The following is a 26332-nucleotide window of genomic DNA, read 5'->3' as shown; positions in this document are numbered from 1 at the left end:
GAGTACCATATACTGACTGCAGTCATTAGACATAGCAATAAGTCTTTAACATATTGGAATATGATTTTTTCCCAATAACCTTTTACAAAGCCAGGGCTAAATTTAATTCAGCGCTTACCGAATGGAACACAAAAGATTGTATCATTGGTACTTCAAATACATGACACAGATTGAATTAGTTGTTTATATTTCTAAACGAAAAGCCCTACTAATAGGATTATTGGCACAGAAAAGCAACAACAAGTAATTTTCTTAAGAATAAAATACTGTGCAGGCGAATAAGTTCTGCTATCATCAACCTCTGTAGCATACATTAAATACCCCAACTTTCTTAGAGGGGGAACAAAGCCTAGCATTAATGTGTGTTTTAGATGAAATCTACAGGACTAATATAATTTACAAACTTTAATATCATTTTCAGATGTGATTCATTGGGTGTATTTATTTGAAAGACGATGGAGGAAAAAAAAAAACTGTAATGTGACTGAGATCTACCATGCACCAACAGATTAGCAGCACATACATTAGATCGGCACAGAGTAGAATGGAAGAGTGTTATGCTGCATGTCACAGAAAAATGGAGATCTTCAAGACTCTTTTTGTTATAAAAAGAGAGAGCATATGCATGACACAATATATGTAACAAGTGCTTGAAGGCTTGAATCTGGAAGGAATGAGGAGGAGAGAGATGTCATTTACACAACTGCACACACAACATTTGGCACAGTACATAATGGTTTTATTTTCCGGTGTACAGCGTAATCCCTTGTCACAGCAGCATCGACAGTTTCTGATCTCATGCCTTGCAAGTATCTTTGCAGTACCCAGGATTTCAGATCCAATCCTCTATATCACGAATCACTCAAGTTTCACTGCAGTAAGTGTCACTTTGGCAATAAGTGACTATACAAGTTTAGGTATCAAATAAAGATCAGCCTGTACGTACATCAAAGCTCAGTTTTCATTTAGTAATAGTGGAAAATACGGTTAATTTTAGGATGTACGCAAAGTAATTTTTAATGCTTATAGCTGACGAATTATGTATCCAAATTTGTTTCTTTTCAAAAGTTTAACTATACACGCTGGTGTCCAAAATTAAAGCAATGGTAATTTTGCAAGGTTGTGTTCATTTTGCCATAAAACAGTATAAACATGTGATAGTAAAGTAGAAACAATTTAAAGAATACAAAATGTAAGCAACTGCAACATGCGTAACAGTAGACAAAAATGTTGTTCATTTTTTTCCCAACTTAACGGGTGTGTACACAAATTCTGACAACTGGTTGAAGTGCTCAGAAAGGGTAGTGATCACCTCTGGCAGCAATACAGGATTGACACGATGGGGCATACTGTGAATGAAGTCATCAGTCCCATATTGAGGTAAAAACGACCATTCTTCTTGCAGAACTGCTCGCAGTGGATGCTGATGTGATGGAACCCATCTCTCTAGTGCATCCCACACATGCTGTATGAGATTCAAATTGGGACGGCAAGAGGGTCAAGCCATGGGTGCAGCACCTTCCATATACGTGGAAACATCAACCACCCATGCTCTATGAGGTCGAGCATTATCATCCATCAGTACCTCATGACAACTGAATGAGGTCCGAAGATCTCATCACAATACGTGACAGCAGTTAAACCTTGCCGATTCATCCGTACAATTTTATGAAGAGGTGCTGCGAGTTGTCAACATAATCCCTGCCCACACCTCCTCAATACCAGTCTCTTTCTACAATGTTTGGACCCGAAATCGTGTTCCTTCAGATGTGAATCCATCGAGAACCACTCTCCAGATTAAACTGGGACTCATCTGTGAAAAGAACATTGGCTCACTGTTCGACCGTCCATGTGGTATATTAATGACTCCACTCTAGACATTCCCTTCTGTGAAGACACATCTCTGATGATAGACATACAGCAGGTATCTGACAATAAAGGCCACTCTGTCGGAGCCTTCTGTACCCCATCTGCCTCAATACAACACATCCAGTAGATTCTATGCTCAGATGCCAGTTGCCTTGCAGTACTAGGGTGGAACCATCATGCACTTATGGGCAAAGAACAGTCCTCACTTTGTGATGTTACACGTGGTCAGCCCTGTACTGGCCTTTAGGATACAGCTTCGGTCTCTATAAAATGTCACTACATCCAAAAAACAGAACAATTTTCATTAAGCCATTGGACCACATCAGTTTGCGACTGTCCTATTTCCATTCTTCCTATGGCCCTTCACCGCAGAGAGTCGGGCGTCTTTTCTGTGCCATGCTGCACCGTCTGTGACTGAATACACAGCAACTGTGGATTTGGGACATCTGGCAAACACTACCCTGTTCTATAGGTGTCCCGACATCATCACTTGCATGATTGTCCATTGACTAGAATGCCATCTTCTGTGCAGAACATCATCATATTGACATCTGTTGACAGTTTGTGTATTATATTGTGAATTAGACACAGAACGGGGAAACAGTAGTTTGTTGCTTTGATTTTGGACACCAGTGTACTTTGTGGCAGTTAAAAGAGCATTGAAAGATGACTTCAGCAACATAACATGTGTGGAATTTATTCAAACAGTGACAAGATAACATTGTTGTAAACCACTGCCATGCTATAAAGAGAAGAGGTCCCACAATTATCTGCCCTACTGTACCAAACATTAGTAAATATGTAACTCAGAAACTCAGGCACGGTTTGCATGTCATCTGTGTGTTTCAAGTCAATTAGTCTGTTACCTGCAGTTACAGCAATCCGGCAACTTGCTAGTGAAGCTATCTGTACAATAGTCAAAACAAATGGATATGATATTTGTTCATGGTACCATGATGCCAAAATTTTATAGCAGTGGTGCAGTCGTAAGCTGAAAGGTATCCTGATTGTGCCGAGCCATCATGATCTGTCTTTGCAAACATTATAAAAAAAAATTTCAGAAACTGAAAGTGTGAAGAACAAAATATGTGAATGAAACAGAGTAGCAACTGCTGAGAGACTGCAAATAACATTTAAGCAGTGGTAAAACGCAAACCACAGCAGGTTGAATGTGTGTGCAATTAGCAGATGCCCTCATTTTCAAAAATCCATTACAGTTCTCCAGATGGTGTATATGAAAACTGTTAAGTGATGTGTTTTTTTTTTATTTGGACATATTTTTGATAATGAAACACTGTTTACAAACCATGGACAAATCAGTCTTCAAATATGCACTACTTGTCAGTTGGAAATCTACAATGGCTGCGAGAAGTAACTGAATAACAAGTGGTCTGTCAACAAGTGATGCAAGTCTCTCAAGAATCATATCACTGGTCCCTGTTTTACTGCTGTAGCTCTAAGCACAACTATCAATAGTTCCTACGAGATGTGCCAGCAGAGTTGTTGGAAGAAATCCTATTGCATATAAGGTAATCCTTGTGGTACCAACAAGAAGGATGCCCTGCCAATTTGACAGAGATAACTGCAGACATTCTTGAAAGCAGATTTGGAGATCATTGGATTGTTCATTCAGGAAACACAAAATGGCCTGCATATTCACCAGGCTTAACATCTCTGGACTTTTAAGTGTGAGGAAAATAAAAACTAGGTCTGCAAGGAAACACATGACTTTCGTACACATGGGATGCCACAGAACCCAGACATTTGCTTCAATATGTCCAGATGAAATTCAACATATAGTACTGTCAGTCTGGAACTGTTTTATAGCATTGATCAATGAATGCTTAATTTTGTGCACTTGATATGAACATCATAATACTAAATCCGTGAATCACACCTCAGTTACATGTTTGCTTATGTCTGGTGCAGTACAGTGGACATTGGTGAGACCTCTTCTCTTGATGAAGGGACCGCGATTTGCAGTGCTGTTATCTTGTTACTATGTGATCAAGTTCCACATGTTTTGTTGTTTAAGTTCCCTCCAGAGGTTCTTTCCAGAGAAAAGTACATACTTTCATTTTAGAAGAAAAAAAAGTTCGTGTCCTAATTCAGCAGCTATAAACATTCAAAATTAATTGTGTGTGCCACATAATTCACCACACTGTCTGCTTTAACTCGGAAAAGAAACAAAACCTAGATACATTTATTGGTTCCGGATATATTTTGAGTGGCCAGTCTTAGCTGCCTTATCTTGTATTTGTATTTCACTTTTCCTTATGCTTATAGGAGTCTACCTACACCAACTGGAAGATTTTTAGAAGCACTTCGTGGTTCTCTCATTTGATTCACCACGTAAGGCTGATAGGTTATTATCTGTTTGGACTCACCTTTCCTGGTATTTGATTTTTTCCTGCACCTTGTTTCTTCACCCTTCTGGGTATGTTGAGCTTTCTTCGTCTGCCTGCAGACTGCAAGGGAAGGGTGAATAAAGCTTGTATCTGTTGTGTCACTCCAAGCATTTTACTGGTTTGACGATTCTTGTGAGGTTTTTACAACTTATTCTGTGTGTGAAGACCACTATTTTAACTGAAGCAATGGTTCTTTGAATTATTAAAAAGCCTCTGAAAGGATTTTTAAATGCTCTGTTACTGTGTATTACAGAACAGATACTTTTACTAGACTCAGACTTGACACCCATTCTCTCCCCCCTCCGAGCAAGACTCATCCATCATTATGTGTGTGTGTTAATACACACAGTGGGATCTAAACAAGATTACTATTTTGACTGCTTTGAGGTCTGTCCATGAAGTGCTCAATACTAAAATGCTGAATGAATTTGTACTTTCAGACATAAAATTACAAGTAACCCATCACTGAAGCCAATCCACGTAACTGTCCACTAAAATTATTTGTTTTCCTTTCTGCAACCCACTCATGTCAGCAACATCTAGGTTTTCACATCTCTCCAAATGTTTATGCCCTCAACAGGACTCCAACTATTAAATTACATGATCCAGTTAATAAATTATTAGCTTCTCTCAATAACTCAGTCTTGAGTAGACCCACTCCAAAAAATATTTTGGATGCCAATTTACCACTAAAATTTATTACACATTAAGAAGCAAGAATAAGATTAAGATGGTAATATTCTGTAGATTCACTTTTGGGCAATAGTTCTGACCACTATGTAAGTCACCACTGCTGAGTTTACCTTTAGATACTGTTTGCCACACATGAGGATGCTCTGAAACACTTTTCACTCATCTGCCCCAGTTTTAAGTGGCAACTATGGGATGAGTGAAAATATAGTGAGAAGAGTGAGTCACTAGAGGAATTCTGATTTTGCTTTTCTCTGACTTGAGTACTGGCTCACTCAAACAGTTATTAGTGAACCTGCAGATCAAAACTGAATCCAAATCTATGGTGAAAGCACAGAATAAACCTTGGACTTCCAAATGTAGAGTTTTATTAAGACCTGCATAGCCCAAGAGCCACAATGCAACAGTTAAAAGTCAAATGCTGACAGCAATGTAGTCTACAAGTTTCACTTTGATACCCGCACTAACAGAAAACTTTGGACCAGTGATTTCACTAGATTGACTCTTAGGCTGTAACAGACTTTGGAATGAAGTAAGAGTAGGAAATCACTTTCAAAGGATACTGTCAAAATACGAATAGGAAGATCTCATTCTAAGCATCTCATCAACCGAATCCATGCATCACGTATATTATCCCAAAAGCTTAAGATTTTACCACAAGAAGAAAAGAGTTATCTTATTTATTCTATAATTGGGAGGGTGCATCTTCATATCACGTTAAAACAGGTCTAGAAAAACTGTGTGTGTGTGTGTGTGTGTTTTTTTACATGTTGCATGTAACTGGATTTTAGGTAATGGTAAAGGTGACTCATACTCTGAATTTGGTGGAAGACAATAACTGCCTCATATTTCTTGAGGTAATAAAAAATAACTCCTAGAACTGACCTACAAACAGCAGCATAATGATGCAGCAAACAAAATTCTAGTTGATAACTTCATTTTATTTGTCTGGTCATTCATCTCACATTTAGCAAATCTAAAGCGACCACTGTATGAATGAGAAACAACATGGCTTCTTGGAATATTTCACATTTGCAAAACCAGTCCTTAAATCATATTACGTGTGTGATGTTTACTAAATGCCAACCTGGTATAAACTCTGAACTTTCCATACCTTCAGTGGGAGCTATTTCAGGTGAGTTCATACGACACACATCACACTTGATTATGCCATCAGCTGGTAGTGATTTTGGCTTCAGGAAAATCTGAAGTTTGTCATGCTTAGGAGGAGAAAGTGAACTCTGGAAAAAGTTCTGCATTTACTTCTACATGCATGCAACATGACCAAAAAGTATTGACTGGCCCATGCTTCAATTACTGGTGTCACATTCTCAAGCAAATGTCACCAACCAAGACAGTATACCAACTTTTAAATAGAACTTACTTAACTATTTAATGAATTTCTAACATTTTTCTGTACACAAACATTCTAAATAATTCAGATCAAGCAGAACGGGAATACAAAGTTAATCACAGTGTATAATGATACAAAAGAATGCTTTGCTCACCTATTATGTTGGTGCTTCGTAGTGACGTGCATGAGATTACTCCCCAACGGCCAATAGTACCTGCACTTTTTGCAGCTGAGGGACGATTACTATTCTCATGAAAAAGTTTGTCAAACTGCAAACTGCCCTGAGAGGGCTTGCGACTATTTAATTTGTAGTACCCACGGGACATGTTGCTTGGCATTTATAACGGCTGCAACAAAAAAAAGATATTTATATATTCATAAAATGACACTGCAAAAACTATTATTTTTCAAGCTGGAAACACATGTCAATCTACATTTTTAATTGCCCTTTCACTTATTTCAAGAAAATTTACTGCGTTTTTAAAGGCCATTATTTTTTAATGAATGTAGTCTTTACAGTAACTATTATTACAACTGCCTGTTTTTACTTACTGTCAAAGCAGAAATGAACATAGGCTACATACTATTAAATTATTCAGAATTACTTAAAATTTCAAGAAGAGATACAAATGCTGTAGAATTAAGTGCAGAGCACATAGGATACTGGAATTGTGACTATGGATTAAGAATTGTTTCAGAAAGCTACCGTATGTTTAAAGTGGAGAAAAAGATGTAACAGAGATATGAAGATTTTTGGAAAGTTTTAGAATCATGTTTTCGATCACTGTGTACAACACTATGTCTACAGTTTGACATCCAGTTTAAAGAGTAAATCAGACAGTAATAATTTCAATGATGTGACATCCTTCTGAATCTGTTTAGTGTATTCATCTCTTGGTCTCCCTCTACGATTTTTACCCTCCACGCTGCCCTCCAATGCTAAATTTGTGATCCCTTGATGCCTCAAAACATGTCCTACCAACCGATCCCTTCTTCTAGTCAAGTTGTGCCACAAACTTCTCTTCTCCCCAATCCTATTCAATACCTCCTCATTAGTTACGTGATCTACCCACCTTATCTTCAGCATTCTTCTGTAGCACCACATTTCGAAAGCTTCTATTCTCTTCTTGTCCAAACTGGTTATCGTCCATGTTTCACTTCCATACATGGTTACACTCCATACAAATACTTTCAGAAACGACTTCCTGACACTTAAATCTATACTCGATGTTAACAAATTTCTCTTCTTCAGAAACGATTTCCTTGCCATTGCCAGTCTACATTTTATATCCTCTCTACTTCGACCATCCTCAGTTATTTTTCTCCCTAAATAGCAAAACTCCTTTACTACTTTAAGTGTCTCATTTCCTAATCTAATCCCCTCAGCATCACCCGATTTAATTTGACTACATTCCATTATCCTCGTTTTGCTTTTGTTGATGTTCATCTTATATCCTCCTTTCAAGACACTGTCCATTCCGTTCAACTGCTCTTCCACGTCCTTTGCTGTCTCTGACAGAATTACAATGTCATCGGCGAACCTCAAAGTTTTTACTTCTTCTCCATGAATTTTAATACCTACTCCGAATTTTTCTTTTGTTTCCTTTACTGCTTGCTCAATATACAGATTGAATAACATCGGGGAGAGGCTACAACCCTGTCTCACTCCCTTCCCAACCACTGCTTCCCTTTCATGCCCCTCGACTCTTATAACTGCTATCTGGTTTCTGTACAAATTGTAAATAGCCTTTCGCTCCCTGTATAGGTAGCATACAACATGTTACTTTAGATGGAGAGCCAGCAACAGATGTAGAAGTAACTACAGGTGTGTGATAGGAAAGTGAGTTAGGACCACTGTTGTTAATGTTGTATAACAACAACCTGGAAAACTATATTAACAATAACTTCAGACTTTTTCACAAAAGATACAATTATTTATAATAAAGTAATGTCTGAGAAGGGGTGCTCTAGTGTCCAGTTAGATCTTGATACAATTTCAAAGCATTGCAAAGACTGCAACTTGCTTTAAATATTCAGATATGTAAAATTATGCACTCCTCCTCCCCCCCCCCCCCCCCCCCCCCACACACACACAAAAAAAACAACCATATAGTTACATGTGACTACAATATTAATGAGTCACAGTGACAATCTATCAACTGATATAAATACCAGGTTGCAACAATTTGTAGGGATATGAAATGGAACAATCACATGGACTCAGTCATAGGTAAAGGAAGGAGGCAGACTTCCATCTTTGGTAGTATACTGGAGAAAATGCAAGCAGTTTACAAAGAAGATTGCTTACAAAACACTTGTGAGACTCGTCCTAGACTACTGCTATGACACCATGAAAGTCTACTTAGTAAGTTTCAAGAACCTGCTCTAAGTTATGAATCTAGGTATACACAACAATCATCCATGTATCACTCCCACACAGAGTACAAAGACAAGATTAGACAAATTACAGTTCACCAGAGGTGTTTTAGTAATCATCCTTCCCATACTTCAAATGAATGGAATGGTAAAAAGCCCCAATAATTAGCACAATTGGAAGCATCCTCTGCAATGCTTTCCACAATAGTTTGCAGAGACTGAGTGTCAATTCATGACTGTAGTATGATTCCAAGATAAATCCATTAAGGATTGTGTCTTTGTTACAGTGAGTACTACTAGGTAAAAAGCTATGGTCTGATACAAGTAACACACGGTAGTTCCTTTCACATGTGTTATGTGTATAGACAAGTTGCAGAATTATGATAAATTCAACATTCAACCTTTAAGCAAGCTTTTTCTTCTAATAACAGTAACAGACATAATGCAATTTCCTGATGTTTTCAGCCAATCACTACCGACCAGAGAGACAGGATCACTTATAACTATTTTTTATGTAGCTGCCACAGCTATGACTCCAAAACAGTCTCTCACAGCATGTAGGAGTTGATCACATTCTTAAGAACTTTTGTGGTCTTGACAGTATACATAGTTGGAACTTCAATAAAAAATACAGCCCACACACTGTATGTGGCTCTTTCCAAATTAAACCTCATTTGAAATACTGCATAAACTAGGTCCTAAAGGAAAATAAGCACAACAGGATCACCTCAACACCAATGTAATTTTCTTAAAGGTAAAATTTTGCTTTTCCCACACAGCAGTCAACAAAAAGTCAGTCTGTGCAAAATGTCTCCTCAATTGGACAACTGCTAGATATTCCTAAAACACCATGAAGTTTGAAAATAACACACGTACTGATTAACCCATTCTCCTGTTTTATTCTAAGAGAAATTTTTGGGTTTGTGTGTTTTCTTTAATAGTGTACACAGCTTTTGTTAACCAGAAGCATGCTCAACCTCCCCCCCCCCCCCCCCCCACACACACACACACACACACACACACTACGAAGGGACTTCGTAGAAGTTGGGTATTTTTTAGTCTCCAACAATGACCAGTAAAACATATTGTTCTTCAGCTTCATCTTTTGTGAGAATGATCTTGTTATCTTGGACAAATTTGAAATCTCTTATTCCACAGAACTCTCTTCTAAACTTTTTCAATTCAATTCATGTAATCAGAAGCATTCTTTGATGCTGAAAGGCATTTGCCTAAACAACCAGTGGTGACTGAAAATCTTCAATATGAAGTTCGTGCACCAACATTTACAAAATATGAGAATCAATGTTTGTAAAGGAAAAAATATGTCTTTAATATTGGCTGAACCTTTCTAGTTGACTTTTTCCTTCTTCCTCTTATTCGTCTTCACCTGTTGTTGTTGTGGTCTTCAGTCCTGAGAGACTGGTCTGATGCAGCTTTCCATGCTACTCTATCCTGTGCAAGCTTCTTCATCTCCCAGTACTTACTGAAACCTACATCCTTCTGAATCTGCTTCGTGTATTCAACTCTTGGTTTCCCTCTACGATTTTTACCCTCCACGCTACCCTCCAATGCTAAATTTGTGATCCCCTGATGCCACAAAGCATGTCCAACCAACCGGTCCCTTCTTCTTGTCAAGCTGTGCCACAAACTCCACTCCTCCCCAATTCTATTCAATACCTCCTCATTAGTTATGTGATCTACCCATCTAATCTTCAGCATTCTTCTGAAGCACCACATTTCAAGCGCTTCTATTCTCTTCTTGTCTAAACTATTTATTGCCCACGTTTCACTTCCATACATGGCTACACTCCATACAAATACTTTCATAAACGACTTCCTGACTCTTAAATCTGTACTCGATGTTAACAAATTTCTCTTCTTCAGAAACGCTTTCCTTGCCATTGCCAGTCTACATTTTATATCCTCTCTACTTCAACCATCATCAGTTATTTTGCTCCCGAAATAGCAAAACTCCTTTACTACTTTAAATGTCTCATTTCCTAATCTAATTCCCTCAGCATCACCCGATTTAATTCGACTACATTCCATTATCCTCGTTTTGCTTTTGTTGATGTTCATCTTATATCCTCCTTTCAAGACACTGTCCATTCCGTTCAACTGCTCTTCCAAGTCCTTTGCTGTCTCTGACAGAATTACAATGTCATCGGCAAACCTCCAAGTTTTTATTTCTTCTCCAAGGATTTTAATACCTACTCCGAATTTTTCTTTTGTTTCCTTTACTGCTTGCTCAATATACAGATTGAATAACATCGGGGATAGGTTACAACCCTGTCTCACTCCCTTCCCAACCACTGCTTCCCTTTCATGCCCCTCGACTCTCATAACTGCCATTTGGTTTCTGTACAAATTGTAAATAGCCTTTCGCTCCCGGTATTTTACCCCTGCCACCTTCAGAATTTAGAAGAGAGTATTCCAGTCAACGTTGACAAAACCTTTCTCTAAGTCTACAAATGCGAGAAACGTAGGTTTGCCTTTCCTTAATCTTTCTTCTAAGATAAGTCGAAGGTCAGTATTGCCTCGCGTGTTCCAACATTTCTATGGAATCTAAACTGATCTTCCCCGAGGTCGGCTTCTACCAGTTTTTCCACCCGTCTGTAAAGAATTCGTGTTAGTATTTTGCAGCTGTGACTTATTAAACTGATAGTTCGGTAATTTTCACATCTGCTTTCTTTGGCATTGGAATTATTATATTCTTCTTGAAGTCTGAGTGTATTTCGCTTGTCTCATACATCTTGCTCACCAGATGGTAGAGTTTTGTCAGGATTGGCTCCCCCAAGGCTGTAAGTAGTTCTAATGGAATGTTGTCTACTCACGGGGCCTTGTTTCGACTCATGTCTTTCAGTGCTCTGTCAAACTCTCCACGCAGTATTATATCTCCCATTTCATCTTCATCTACATCCTCTTCCATTTCCATAATATTGTCCTCAAGAACATCGCCCTCGTATAGACCCTCTATATACTCCTTCCACTTTTCTGCGTTCCCTTCTTTGCTTAGAACTGGGTTTCCATCTGAGCTCTTGATATTCATACAAGTGGCTCTCGTTTCTTCAAAGGACTCTTTAATTTTCCTGTAGGCAGTATCTATCTTGCCCCTAGTGAGATAAGCCTCTACATCCTTACATTTGTCCTCTAGCCATCCCTGCTTAGCCATTTTGCACATCTTGTCGATTTCATTTTTGAGACGTTTGTATTCCTTTTTGCCTGCTTCATTTACTGCATTTTTATATTTTCTCCTTTCATCAATTAAATTCAGTATCTCTTCTGTTACCCAAGGATTTCTACTATCCCTTGTCTTTTTACCTACTTGATCCTCTGCTGCCTTCACTACTTCATCCCTCAGAGCTACCCACTCTTCTTCTACTGTATTTCTTTCCCCCATTCCCGTCAATTATTCCCTTATGCTCTCCCTGAAACTCTGTACAACCTCTGGTTCTTTCAGTTTATCCAGTTCCCATCTCCTTAAATTCCCACCTTTTTGCAGTTTCTTCAGTTTTAATCTACAGTTCATAACCAATAGATTGTGGTCAGAGTCCACATCTGCCCCTGGAAATGTCTTACAATTTAAAACCCGGTTCCTAAATCTCTGTATTACCATTATATAATCTATCTGATACCTTCTAGTATCTCCAGGACTCTTCCATGTATACAACCTTCTTTTATGATTCTTGCACCAAGTGTTAGCTATGATTAAGTTATGCTCTGTGCAAAATTCTACCACATGGCTTCCTCTTTCGTTTCTTACCCGCAATCCATATTCACCTACTATGTTTCCTTCTCTCCCTTTTCCTACTCTCGGATTCAAGTCACCCATGACTATTAAATTTTTGTCTCCCTTGACTAACTGAATAATTTCTTTTATCTCATCATATATTTCATCAATTTCTTCATCATCTGCAGAGCTAGTTGGCATATAAACTTGTACTACTGTAGTAGGCATGGGCTTCGTGTCTATCTTGGCCACAATAATGTGTTCACTATGCTGTTTGTAGTAGCTTACCCGCACTCCTATTTTTTATTCATTATTAAACCTACTCCTGCATTACCCCTTCACCTACTTGCAGCATAACTTGCACCAAATTCCCCCTATTTTATTTAGACTGTCATCAAATGAGGACAGATTAATAAACACAGGAAATATATGTACGAGAGATGGTTGGAAGACCATTTCACAGCAACCTTACTGACTTCCAGATCAATATTCTGTAATTTATTAATTGAGTAATCAATGAATATGAAATCTTGATAACGTATTTTATTTATGATGCAGGCATAAAGCTAGCATGTATATTTGAGGAAGTAAAATACAGATTCTTCTTAAAGAGTAGTCCCCCCCCTCCACGAGATAACTGAAACTGAACTTGAAAGAGATGTATCTTCAACATGAAAATTTCCTTTGTTACTCACCTAATGTAACTGACAGCTCCCAGCACACAATATCCGAGTCTTCAGAATGCCACAAGTTAACTATAACAGTTCTTAGAAATCTTCTCACAGTTGCTGAGTGGAAAGGTAGTGTTCATAAACTACAAGCTTGGTAAATCACACACTATACTGCTACTAGTCATGTAAACATTACTGCCGTGTCTTGCCTAGGTGTGTTTCTTTAAACCTTTTGGAAAGAATCGTGTTTGGATTAGTTCCTGAAAATTAATTACAAAATGTGGTGATAGCTCGAGATGTATAGCAGATAATGATCAAATTCCCATGACCAATGCCATTTAGATGACCTGTGTTGCTTAGTGTTCATATCACAAAAAAGTACCTGTATTTTGTCACTTATACTTCACTTTCCCACTGTTTGATAAACAGCTATGACTTTGTGTTCATCTGAAGATATTAAGATTTCAGTAACTCCTAGCAATTGCTCCCTGACTTAAAAAGTTGCTATTATTGTATCTCTCAACCTTTTCAAGACCTGTGAATTGCACTGTACCACTAACCCTTGACAACTGTTAAGATTAAACAACCTGTTTTTCATGCACCAAGCTGATGAATTGTATTATTTTGTTTCAATTCTTCAGTTTTTTTTCCTCCCCTGGCAGATTTCATTTGAGTACAATTCAGTGAGTGTTCTTCCCTGTGTTTTAATTTTTATCTAAAGCAATCACAGTGGTGGATTGCCCTAATTTGCATTGAAACATTAGAAAATACTAATATTCTGTTTCTTTCAGTGTTCCAAAGCACGAAAATGAGCTATGTCACAGAGGTGGTCCACAATCCCTCTTTCTCTTTCCTTGGCTGCAGTTAAACTCAAATGTTTGTATAAATGTTTCCAATCATTACAGAGTTTGATAATTTATCAATCCCATGGCCATTCCTCTTAGAAGGAGTTTGTGCTTTTTTTTACCAAAGAAAGCAAATTTATTGAATCACTGAAGCTGTACTTAGATTTGTTGTAGACTTTATGGCTTTTATATTGTGAAAGCAAACATTTGAAATTTGCTGATTCGAGGTAGTCTGACTCCAATGATTTGATTCAATAAGCAGTCAACAAGAGAGACATAAAACTGATTTCTTAACTTGTGTGATGAACTACAAGACTAAAACAATGCCCTTTTAAGGCTAGGAGGAGCACATCATAGAAGTCACTTCATACCAGTAACACAAATTATTTGAAACTACAACAGAAAAATATTTCTCATGAAAGCCAAGCTGACCGTTGGTTATAAAATAAGGAAACTAAGCACATGACATTACAGAAATAATAAGTTGTCATAAAATAAATTTATCAAACAACAACAACAACTTTTAATAAAGATCAAATGTTACTTAAATTTAGGAAGACTTACTTCAAATGAATCAACTAAAAATGAATTATTTTGTGTGTGTGTGTGTATGTGCAGGGTTGCTGGGAGTTGCATAACACTTGTTTGTTTGAGCTAAAATTTCACAGAGACCATTTTTGATGATTTGAACAAAATAAGAGACTGGGTGCTGAACATTTAGAATGTTGAAAAAATAAGGGCTAGCCTAATGCACCTTACCCCCAGCCAACAGTAACTACTAAGTTCAACATGACTGACCTCCACTCTACACTTTGTATACAGTTCAGTTCAAGATCATGGGTATCTTTGTTCCTTTCCTTCTGTACATATGTATGAAGCCCAATGACGTTTTGGGACTAAAACTTGAGTTTTCATATCCCATGTGTATTGACAGCTGTTCAGTTTTCTGATACAGACTATTTCAATACTTTCAACACAATGCCAGTGTGTGAATTAGTACTATAAAGAGACTTAGTCTTGTACAAAAAGGTGTGCATCATTCAGGAACACACTTTGCAATAAATTGCCAGTAGCCATAAAAAGCTTAACAACCAATGAAATTCAGTTTAAGAGAAGCCTGAAGGATTTATTAGTGGCCAACTCCTTCTACTCCATTGATGAATTTCTCAGTAGAACCAACTGATTTGTATATATATAAGTACAATATAATTTCTGCACAATTTCAGTGCAGTAATTCTGTCAGAGACAGCAAAGGACTTGGAAGAGCAGTTGAACGGAATGGACAGTGTCTTGAAAGGAAGATATAAGATGAACATCAACAAAAGCAAAATAAGGATAATGGAATGCAGTCAAATTAAGTCGGGTGATGCTGAGGGAATTAGATTAGGAAATGAGATGCTTAAAGTAGTAAATGAGTTTTGCTATTTGGGGAGCAAAATAACTGATGATGGCTGGTTCAAATGGCTCTGAGCACTATGGGACTTAATATCTGTGGTCATCAGTCCCCTAGAACTTAGAACTACTTAAACCTAACTAACCTAAGGACATCACACACAGCCATGCCCGAGGCAGGATTCGAACCTGCGACCGTAGCAGTCGCGCGGTTCCGGACTGCGCGCCTAGAACCGCTAGACCACCGCAGCCGGCAATAACTGATGATGGTCGAAGTAGAGAGGATATAAAATGTAGACTGGCAAGGGCAAGGAAAGTGTTTCTGAAAAAGAGAAATTTATTAACATCGAGTATAGATTTAAGTGTCAGGAAGTCGTTCCTGAAAGTATTTGTACGGAGTGTAGCCATGTATGGAAGTTAAACATGGACGATAAATAGTTTGGACAAGAAGATAATAGAAGCTTTCCAAATGTGGTGCTACAGAAGAATGCTGAAGATTAGATGGATTGATCATGTAACTAATGAGGAGATACTGAACAGAATAGGGGAGGAGTTTGTGGCACATCTTGACACGAAGAAGGGACCGGTTGGTAGGGCATGTTCTGAGGCATCAAGGGATCACAAATTTAGCATGGGAGGGCAGCGTGGAGGGTAAAAATCGAGTAGGGAGACCAAGAGATGAATACATTAAGCAGATTCAGAAGGATGTAGGTTGCAGTAAGTACTGGGAGATGAAGAAGCTTGCACAGGATAGAGTAGCATGGAGAGCTGCATCAAACCAGTCTCAGGACTGAAGACCACAACAACAACAACAACAACGTGTTCGTTGTAAATAAGTGTGTGTGTGTGTGTGTGTGTGTGTGTGTGTGTGTGTGTGTGTGTGTGTGTGTGCGCGCGCGCGCAAGTACAATCTAACTTCTGCACCATTTCAGTGCAGTAATGTGTTCATTGTAAGTAAGTATTATAGTAGTTGTATTACATGTTTATTACCTTATAAATAAATTTAAAAAAACTTTTTTATTTTAAATTCAGTGCATTAGTATTTGTAAAATGATTCTTTCATATAGCATTCATTAAAAAATGACAATCATTCCGCTTGGGACCTGTGGAATGGTACATTAGCTTATTTGTTTGAGTTGTAAATATTTGTCATGTATTATTGTTTTCTGACATGTTCTACATCCTGGAGGACCTCCTTACTACGGATCAATTGGAATGAAAGTGAATCTAATATAATCTAATCTGATAACTTACAATGAAATAGAGGAAATACATTACTTGTAACTGGCTATAATAATAAGAAATGAAGAAGACTACACAAAGATAAATTAATGAACAGTATAATTATCTAGCAATTTCATCAGTCTACAGGAACAATATAGAAAATAACAGAGCAAATTACAAGCACTAAAATAACTATTAAGTGTATATGCACTGCATGCTAAGGTACAAATAACAAGAATACAACAATGAAAGAAAAAGCAATAAAACCAAGGTAATCTGAAACATGTTTCCCCTTTGCGCCAAGCTTAACCTGTTCTCTAGCAACTGTGCTTAGTAGCAGCAAAGACAGAGAATGTTCAAATGTGAACCATTAATAACAGCTCAAAATGTATTACTGATTAATGAAAACACTGTCCTGGTTAAATACATTGCTTCAGCCCAGTTAGGCTGCAGTGCTAACACAGTACAGATCTACAGCAACAGCTATACTCCGCAAACTACCGTGAGTTGCATGACAAGAGAGTACATTCCATTGTAACAGTTATTAGGGTTTCTTCCTGTTCCATTCACTGTGAAGCATGAGAAGAATGATTGATTGAATTTCTCTGAGCCTGCAGTAATTATTCTAATCTTATCCTCACGTTCCCTATGCAAGTGATATGTAGGAGTTTGCAGTATATTCCTAGAGTAATCATTTAAAGCTAGTTCTCAAAACTTTGTTAACATACTTTCTCATGATGGTTTGCGTCTATCTTCAAGAGTCTTCCAGTTCGGTTACTCCAGTATCTCTGTGACTCTTTCCCACAGGTCAAACAAACCTGTGGCCATTTGTGCTGCCCTTCTCTGTATAAGTTCAATAATACCATGTTAGTCCTACCTGGTACAGGTACCACACACTTGAGCAATATTGTATCACCAGTCGCATGAGTGATTTGCAAGCGATCTCCTTTGAAGACTGATTCCACTTATCCAGTATTCTAGCAGTAAACTGAAGTCGACTGCCTGCTTTACCCATGACTGAACCTATGTGATCATTCCATTTCATATCCCTATGAAGTGTTACACCCAGGTATTGGTACAAGTTGGCTGTTTCCAACAGTGACTCATTGGTATTATAGTCATGGGATAATACATTTTTTTTGTCTTGTAAAGTGCAAAATTTTACATTTCTGAACATTTGGAGCAAGTTACCAATCTCTGCACCATGTTGAAATCTTATCAAGATATGACTGTATATTTATGCAGCTTCTTTTTGATAATATTTCATTATAGATAACTGCACCATCTGCAGAAAGCACGATTTTACTATTAATATGTAGATGGGTACCATTAAGGAATAAATGTACTTGGAATTGAGTTAAGAATATAAAGAACTTTGAAAGGGCCCTGCAAGATGTTTGATGTATTTTACATAGTATTCTTACTGCTTGTTATTCCCCCCACCCCCCTCTAACTAAATACTTTATTCACTTTACCAACAACGCCTCAGAAGATAATTCAGTAGCATAATGCAGTGAAAGTATGCAAAATAATACAGCATCCTCATTGCAAGAGTTATTTGGAAGTTCAAATCATAATGAACAAAGGTGTTTCATGGGGTCAACTGAAACATGTACTGGTCACTGGCTTTGACCCATGATGTAACCGTACTGTGTTATGTGATCTCATGATAGTGGGCTGTATCTAAAATGTATTGTATTAGCAGAGGATGTTTTGGACTATGTGGTAGTGCTCTAGCATTGAGTGTTAAGGTTTCAAATTTAATTTTAAATGATGTTAGTGAGTCACTGAACTCACATGGGGATCTGTTAGTGAATTATTTCAGGGTCAGCAGTTAATGGCTACAGATTTGTTTTTGGCTCTGGAATTATTATTCAGTTTGCTGCACATGGCTAAGATTTAATTTCGTTTTTTGTTTGTTATTAGCACTGGATATGACCAGGACATTTACCAGCAGGTCATCTTCTGATGCAAAGGACAATGTTACAGCAACAAGCACTGGGTTTTTTGTTAGTTGGTACGTGGATGGTGGTGGTTTAGGGAGCAAGGGTTTGCGAGGAATGGGTCGCATTAACAGTTCATTAATGTAATTTTTGTACTGTATGTAAAATGTTATAATGATTTATTGCCATTGCGGGGTACTATGGAGTTTATTCTAGTTGTTTCAGTCAGGTTAGGTTTTCAATAATAGCTAATCTCTGCAATTATCCTGTTAGGTTGATGTCATTTTTCAATTAAACTTACTTTCTTTTTTTATTGTCTGTTTGCATCTCTGATGTGTGAAGTCATGGTCATCATACTGTTAGTGGGCAAAATGGCAGTGTCAGTCATCTTGATGACACCACAGATCAAAGCTGACAGATTGTATCGGATGCTTTGATAGTGTGGCTTCATTAGTATTTCCATGTAGTGACTTCCTATCTACCTGGAACCCTAAGAATTATTGTATCTAGTATTTCATTTATCATATGACCATTAATGCCAGTTTTCAGCAAAAACCCAAACTGATACATTGGTTTGAACATCACACTCCTCCACTAAACATAAGTGTTAAACTGGAGGTGGTACACTATTGCCTTCCTCCAAGCTTTGATTCAATCTATCCAGCCAGTCAAATGTGGACTGTAGGACATTGTGCAACTTTGCATTTTTCACATTAACAAACCATTTCCAGAGGTGAAAAAGACAATAAGTGACAAACAAAAATCTTGGGATCAACTGGGGATTCTGCGCCAAACATTTGATTCCTGTTCTGTTACTTACCCATTGAGTCACACCATATGCTGGTTTCAGGGGGTAATTTTTAATAGTTTGAAATTGCAAATTGTGTGTCTTTGTGTGCCTGAGACTTACAACTGCTGTGAACCAACTGTAGACCTGCTTGGTTATTGTTTAAGCTGTGCCTAATATGCCTGGATTTGGACACAAAACTGATAGGTTTATGATGTTAGCCAACATATTTCTTGGCCTACTTCAAGGTCAGTTATGTAAATTAATTAATTTTGATGAATAATATTTAGCATCTGTAAAGAGCAACAAAGATGGAAGTGTAACAATGACTGTAGGACAGAAGCAGTTAGAGTTAGAGATTATCATTTGTAGCTTAGAAAATCAACTCATAGAGTGAGATTAGTTTTATTTTAACCAATGAACGTTTTCAAGCAAAACCGTATTCAAAGTTATCAGTGAAACCAATGTGTACCATTTTCGATCAGTATTTGGTTCTATTAATAATACAGTAGAGTTGAAAGACATTTTAACATATTTTCTCTCTTTGTTTCACTTTGCTTATGGCATGAAATGACAAGGGGGGAAAAAACAAAAAGTAATACCAACTCATAAACAATTAATCAATGCAGAATCTGCTGGAATTGTGACAGTCAGTCATTATTAACTTCTTAAATAAAACTTTCATCGTGACACCTGAACTTACTGTAATAAATAAAATTAAATGCAGATGTAAACTGGCTTAATATTTCCAAGTAAAAATTGCTGGACAACGATGAAGAATAAAAAGAAAGAATGTGGGAGACAAATCAAAGTGTACCCAGTAACGCTGAAAAGGGAGAGTCTGAAAAAAAAAATTACATCATTTCTTCTATTCATTTTTGAGGTTTCGCAGGGAAAAGACATGTAGGCCTACACAGAAAAAAATTGTCAACCTGTCAAAACTACTTCAACAGCTAGCCTAGGCAGCAAAAATAGACTGCATTTTATAACTTGACTGAAAACATCACCTCCCGCCTGTCGTCCTTCCTCTCCCTCATTCACCTCCCCCCCCCCCACACACACACATAAACACTAGGACTAACAAATGACTACATCTAATTATGACAACAACATGAACCTTCAGGGTAACTAACTTTAGTCTTGATATCCACAAAGAGCAATAGCAAACAAGCAAGAAAAATGTACTATTACCATAAGTAGGCCTACATATTGATATCCATACACTGAAGGAGGCACTATGTACTTTCGAGTAAGGCTAGATACCAAGATGAAACCAAGAAAGGTACAGACACTGATCGCTATGTACTGAATGAGGCACTGTATACTCTAAGGCTAGGTAACAAGCTGAAACGAGAAACCTGTACGAATATTGTTGCCATAAAAAGTATCTCTAATTGTGTTGACAAAGATGAGGGTGTTATAAATGTTCACTGGCCACTGCCTTAAGAAATTATCTCCAGAAGCAACGCACCCAAAAGTATATGAAATACTTATTCAGCAGCAGAGAGCTATCTTTGATAGCTTTTAAATATCTTGGAATTCTTACACGCAATTATGTGTATATTTATTTCTAAATGCAAAAAATAATTTTCAAGTAGACTTCTTGTCTAAGGTTCAGAGGAAAGTTTGGTGCAAACTCTAACCCATCACAGGCTAAAGCATGAAATTGGGAATCTCAACAAATTCTACAGCAACTCCAAAATATGCTCCCCTTTTACAGCTTATATAACTAGAGCTATTTAGATTTAAAGACTGAAAATTCTTGTCAGATTCATGTGAAGTAGATCTGTTCATTTTAAAACTGCATTATTACTAGCAGCAGTGCATTGTAAACAGAACTATTTTCAATGAAAATTTTCATGATAATCAAGTGAACATCTCTTATGAAAATGAATGGACTACTATGATGCACTATAGCATCAGATTATTGTTAATAGTGTCTACAGATCAATTTTACACGAGTTCCTTGTGTTTCGTTTATGTGCATTTTTTACTCATCTACATCTACATCTACGTCCATACTCCGCAAGCCACCTGACGGTGTGTGGCGGAGGGTACCTTCAGTACCTCTATCGGTTCTCCCTTCTATTCCAGTCTCGTATTGTTCGTGGAAAGAAGGACTGTCGGTATGCCTCTGTGTGGGCTCTAATCTCTCTGGTTTTATCCTCATGGTCTCTTCGCGAGATATACGTAGGAGGGAGCAATATACTGCTTGACTCTTCGGTGAAGGTATGTTCTCGAAACTTCAATAAAAGCCCGTACCGAGCTACTGAGCGTCTCTCCTGCAGAGTCTTCCACTGGAGTTTATCTATCATCTCCGTAACGCTTTCGCGATTACTAAATGATCCTGTAACGAAGCGCGCTGCTCTCCGTTGGATCTTCTCTATCTCTTCTATCAACCCTATCTGGTACGGATCCCACACTGCTGAGCAGTATTCAAGCAGTGGGCGAACAAGCGTACTGTAACCTACTTCCTTTGTTTTCGGATTGCATTTCCTTAGGATTCTTCCAATGAATCTCAGTCTGGCATCTGCTTTACCGACGATCAACATTATATGATCATTCCATTTTAAATCACTCCTAATGCGTACTCCCAGATCCCATTCCACATCCCTGAAGGCTCTTCTTGAGAGGATCTACAGATTATTATGATTGACTGACTGGTCTATGTCAAGCACATTTTGCATAATTACGATGTAATTATAACTTCCATTCTTTGCACTAGCTATTTAACCAATAATCGATTCAAAATCCAGTACAAATGAATATCTACTTACAATGATTTCTTTTTCAGTATAAATCTAACCTGCAACTCTTGGCTGAAAAGTGCACAGAGGATTTAGAATTTTAGGTCATTCTCTATTTTGTTGCCTCTTGTGACTGCAATGACACCCCAATCTTTTTTTGATGTTTTTGTCATAGCGAAATACGCAAATGTGCTGGCTGAAATAATTTAGTTTGGATGGCTGTATATAATAAGGTTTACATTTGACAGATTAGAAAAATAATGTTGCCCTTCAAGCAGTAGACTTACATGGATCTTCCCAATTACAGGAATGTAAGTGAAAATTATGTGGGACTGAGTGTTAAACTCTCCTGTCGAGCGTAAAACGTTTAATGTATGAATATAATTAAACACAAATGCCCTATAAAATTTTCACGACTTCTAGTTGTGTTTCTTTGATATTGTGAAACTCTACTGATTCCGGTACAACCATAACGAATCGGAAACAAATGTTCTATCAACAAATTGTTCGGGACGTACGATAGCAATCAGATGTCTTACATGAATCCTCTTTAATTCATAAGCCTACGGCTTTTTCCTAATATACGTTCGTTGCAACATCTATATCAATGAACTATTATACTTGAGAAACTGTCATATAAAAACGGAACGAACAAACTCATATTTTACACTAGTATTTACTTGCTGTGCAGTTTTAATTACTTCTCACCTTGCTAACTGACGCAGAGCACTGAACTCAATCACATATTAATTACACATGACCGTTGTATTTCCACTGTACCGCCAACAGAAAAGCTTGCATCTTTCTGATAAGCAAACATGGGCTATAGCTTCTTGTCACACTCGCATCCACTGAAGTCTACTATACTACAAATGGTTTGCAACAGGTCCAATCAAAACACGCACTGTTACACCGCAGACCCGAATGCGTCACATTTTGTACACATACTGTTTTAAACGGGAAAGCTGAAATTTGAATCTCAAGGTAGAACTTGTGCTACGCAGGTTCTGATGTTACTATAAAATCACTTGGTCTACGGCACAACACCACGAATTCAATACACAACTTGTGAAAACTGATATGGTTCCAGAAAACGTTATAACATCTCCTGCACGCAATAAACACTCGCTGACACAAATACAAAACACCTTCTGCAGGTCGCCATGTTCACGTAAGTTAATATGTGAGCATCACAAACTGTCTGCCTCTCCAGTTACATGAGTGTTCGTCATCCGCACATAGGGGAAACATCGTCACGCTCGGACAACATAAACTTCCCACATATCTTTCTTTAGGAGGATATTTGCAAGAACACAAACAAAAAAATACATACACACGCTTAACTATACCGCTCGACTACCGCATCTTCGGTTTCGCAGTCTCTGCCTCGGCCCATCGATCGCGGGCGACATACAATCCTGATGTTTACAAACGATGTCTTGGTATTTCATGAGAACTAGAGCTCCAACCTGCACGACTCCAAAATTATTAAAACATGAATCGTCAATAGAATAATCCTCTGTTCCTTACATCTACAAACGCACTGAATTCCTGCTTAGTTTCATACGTGCGATATTGATTTATTATTAATAACATTTCTTGTTTTACACTTTTGATTCAAATACATACAGACTTACTAGCAATATGTAGTGCTGAGTGTGTTTCGGCCTAATAACTCCTTCTTGTGTTTCTTTAAAACCTTTCAATTGTAATAAAGCTATAAGCCTGCTTAAATAATCATTCTGAAAATCAGAAATACGGTTTTTGTCGTAACTATCCTTGGCTATTCATTAAAATGTAATTTTTAACACGTGCACAAACGTAAAATGACCTCCGACAAAATATTATACTGAAATAAACCGTGGTATGCCTGGGGGCTTCTCTTTCTCTTCTGTTCGTCACTCGCGCATTACCATGCCTTCTAATAGGCGTCTATGCCACATTTGTGGGCGTGTAAGACCAGAGGACATTTTGCATGTACAACAGTTTGCTAGGATATTCACACGAACATTGTTGCTGACAGTACTGACTGCAATCAAATGCAGATATATAACATATATTTTAAAAAGGCCTTTCTCCGACAGACTTCAATATAACGCATTGACTTGCATTCTCTGTCTCTATCTATCTCTCATTCAAGTAATAGAAGGCAGGACGTTATTTTAAAAACAAAGTGAACGTGTTGTTTGGAGTACACATTCCAAAAATAAAAATGATGGATGACGGCTTCATATTTAAATAACGGGAAACATTGTGTCTCAGTGCAAAATAGATAGGCATTTAATCAAAACTTCTTGAGACGTGTGCCACAGGATTCAGTTTTTGGGCTGTTCATTTTCGAAATTGAGATCACCGATTACCGACTTGATATTCTTCATCTTGTAATCTGCTACGTAGAAGACACAACCAAGGTTACCACTATTCAAAACACAGTAGTGTTAATGTCTCACGAATTTGTAGACAAGGCAGTTAAACTGGTTCTCCTACTATAAACTTTTATTTGTAATAGTAGTAAGACTTTGAGAAATTAGAGCTAATACAGACGTTTACTGACAATCATTCTTCCCAGGCCCCATTCGCAACTGGAATGGGGAAGGAGGTATCTGATTTTGGTAGAGGAAGTACCATCCGTCACACACTGTCAAGTGGTTTGCAAAGTATTGATGTAGATATAGATGTTGACAGTGTTCTGTTAGCAATATCAAACAATATAGAAAATTTATTTTATTTATTTATATTTATTTTTGTATTTAGTTATCAAATAACAATTTTTGCAAATGTCATATTCGTGTAGAATGATTAATATATAATATCATTTATAAATATAACATTATGCAGAAATTACAGATTATACATGAAGGTACTTGTTTCTACACTTATTTACTATGGTTTATACCTGCTTCTAACTTTCAGTAGCTATTGTTCAACTAGTGGCTGTTTAATGAAATTTTGTGGGGGAGGGAGCTGTTGCTGGGAAGAGAAAGAAGGCCCACAGGGTCTCTCCTTGACAGTTAAGGAAAAATATCTTCAAAACCTATTATTGCAAGCTGTTTTGATACTTACAAATTTCAAAGAAGTACAAAAATGTAATATGTTTTCGACAAAAAAACTTTAAATCCTTGAAATCTGAAACTTCACGGCCGTTTTTTAAGTAACATCATCCATATAATTGTTAACACATAATGGCAAGCTGTATAAGCTTTCTTCCAACAAAGAGCTAGTAAGGAAATTGGTAGCGAATAAATTGAAATTAGAAGAAAATTCTTCTAAAACTAGTTTTTAATTCACTGCTGTATATTCTAATTTTTATTTTTAATATGATTTAAAATGATAGCAATTTTCAACCAAACTTAATAAAATAAAAATGAAATATCCAATGCATTTGAGACTAATATCTCCAAAGAAGTATAATGTAAACATAAGTTAACCAGATTTCAAAGTGAAAAAACCGGCACACTTGTGTTTATTTCACATAGCTATCGTTGTTACTACATTTATGTTAAGCTACCTTGTCAATTATAATGATACTTGTAATCAATACTATGCCTATGATAATGCAGCAGCTGAAAATCCCATAGCAACAATGTATCTTCATTTTGTGAATTGGAAAGGAACATGTAGACACATTATGCGTAAATAAAATTCTTTTGTTCAATAATAAAGACTGATACACTCTTTCTTATTGTAATAGCCTCGCTATATTTTCTGCTAATTTAGTCAATTCAATAATCCCAAAATCTGTGTAATATTACTGTGAGACTATAGAATCTATGTCTTGACTGTGTATATATATTTTGTGTTTGCTATGAACGCTATTATTCTTTATTCTGTGGACTGCATAATGCAATAGTTTGTGTAACTTAATAAATTTTACATTTTCAATAAGATACCACCAGCAAATTACTCTGATAACAGGTTATGAGCACAGTCTATATAATTCGGCGTAATATTAAAAAATAGCAGATCACTGGCCAGAAGAAATTAGCAGCACCACACATCAATGTGGAATCACACAATAGCTAACACAATGAGTTCTATAGTACATGGCAGTTCGGTATGCGATGTATTTAGAACACAAACAATTTTAGGAATTCGTTGGTGGCCCAATAACAGATGTAGCTAAAGCCTGCACAGAGAGAACCAAAATTGTTCTCTCCATCCATCCACCGATATATGTTCATTTCCAAGATACATCTACAGCTAAGGAAGCATTGGACAAGCTAAAGCAAGTCTATGAAGATTCTGGCCTCTTCTGACAGATAAGTTTACTAAAGACACTACTGATATCAAACTAGA

General features: G+C 37.3%; 1 protein-coding gene across 1 annotated transcript in view; it reads right to left on the bottom strand.

Moving 5' to 3' along the window:
* Nucleotides 1-23406, bottom strand: part of LOC126483916 (protein wings apart-like) — a 104587-nt gene extending 81181 nt beyond the window's left edge. Inside the window, exons 1-2 of the mRNA XM_050107192.1 lie at nt 22745-23406; nt 6476-6668 (exon numbers count right to left, since the gene is read on the bottom strand). Of these exons, the coding sequence (XP_049963149.1) occupies nt 6476-6659 (184 nt within the window). The 5' untranslated portion in view covers nt 6660-6668; nt 22745-23406. The remainder of the gene's footprint in view (nt 1-6475; nt 6669-22744) is intronic.
* Between the last annotated feature and the right edge of the window lie 2926 nt (nt 23407-26332).

Source organism: Schistocerca serialis, chromosome 1 (assembly GCF_023864345.2).
Source record: "Schistocerca serialis cubense isolate TAMUIC-IGC-003099 chromosome 1, iqSchSeri2.2, whole genome shotgun sequence".
Taxonomy (NCBI): Eukaryota; Metazoa; Arthropoda; class Insecta; order Orthoptera; family Acrididae; genus Schistocerca; species Schistocerca serialis.
Note: the sequence above shows the minus strand (reverse complement) of the source record. Positions and strands in the feature narration are given on the sequence as shown.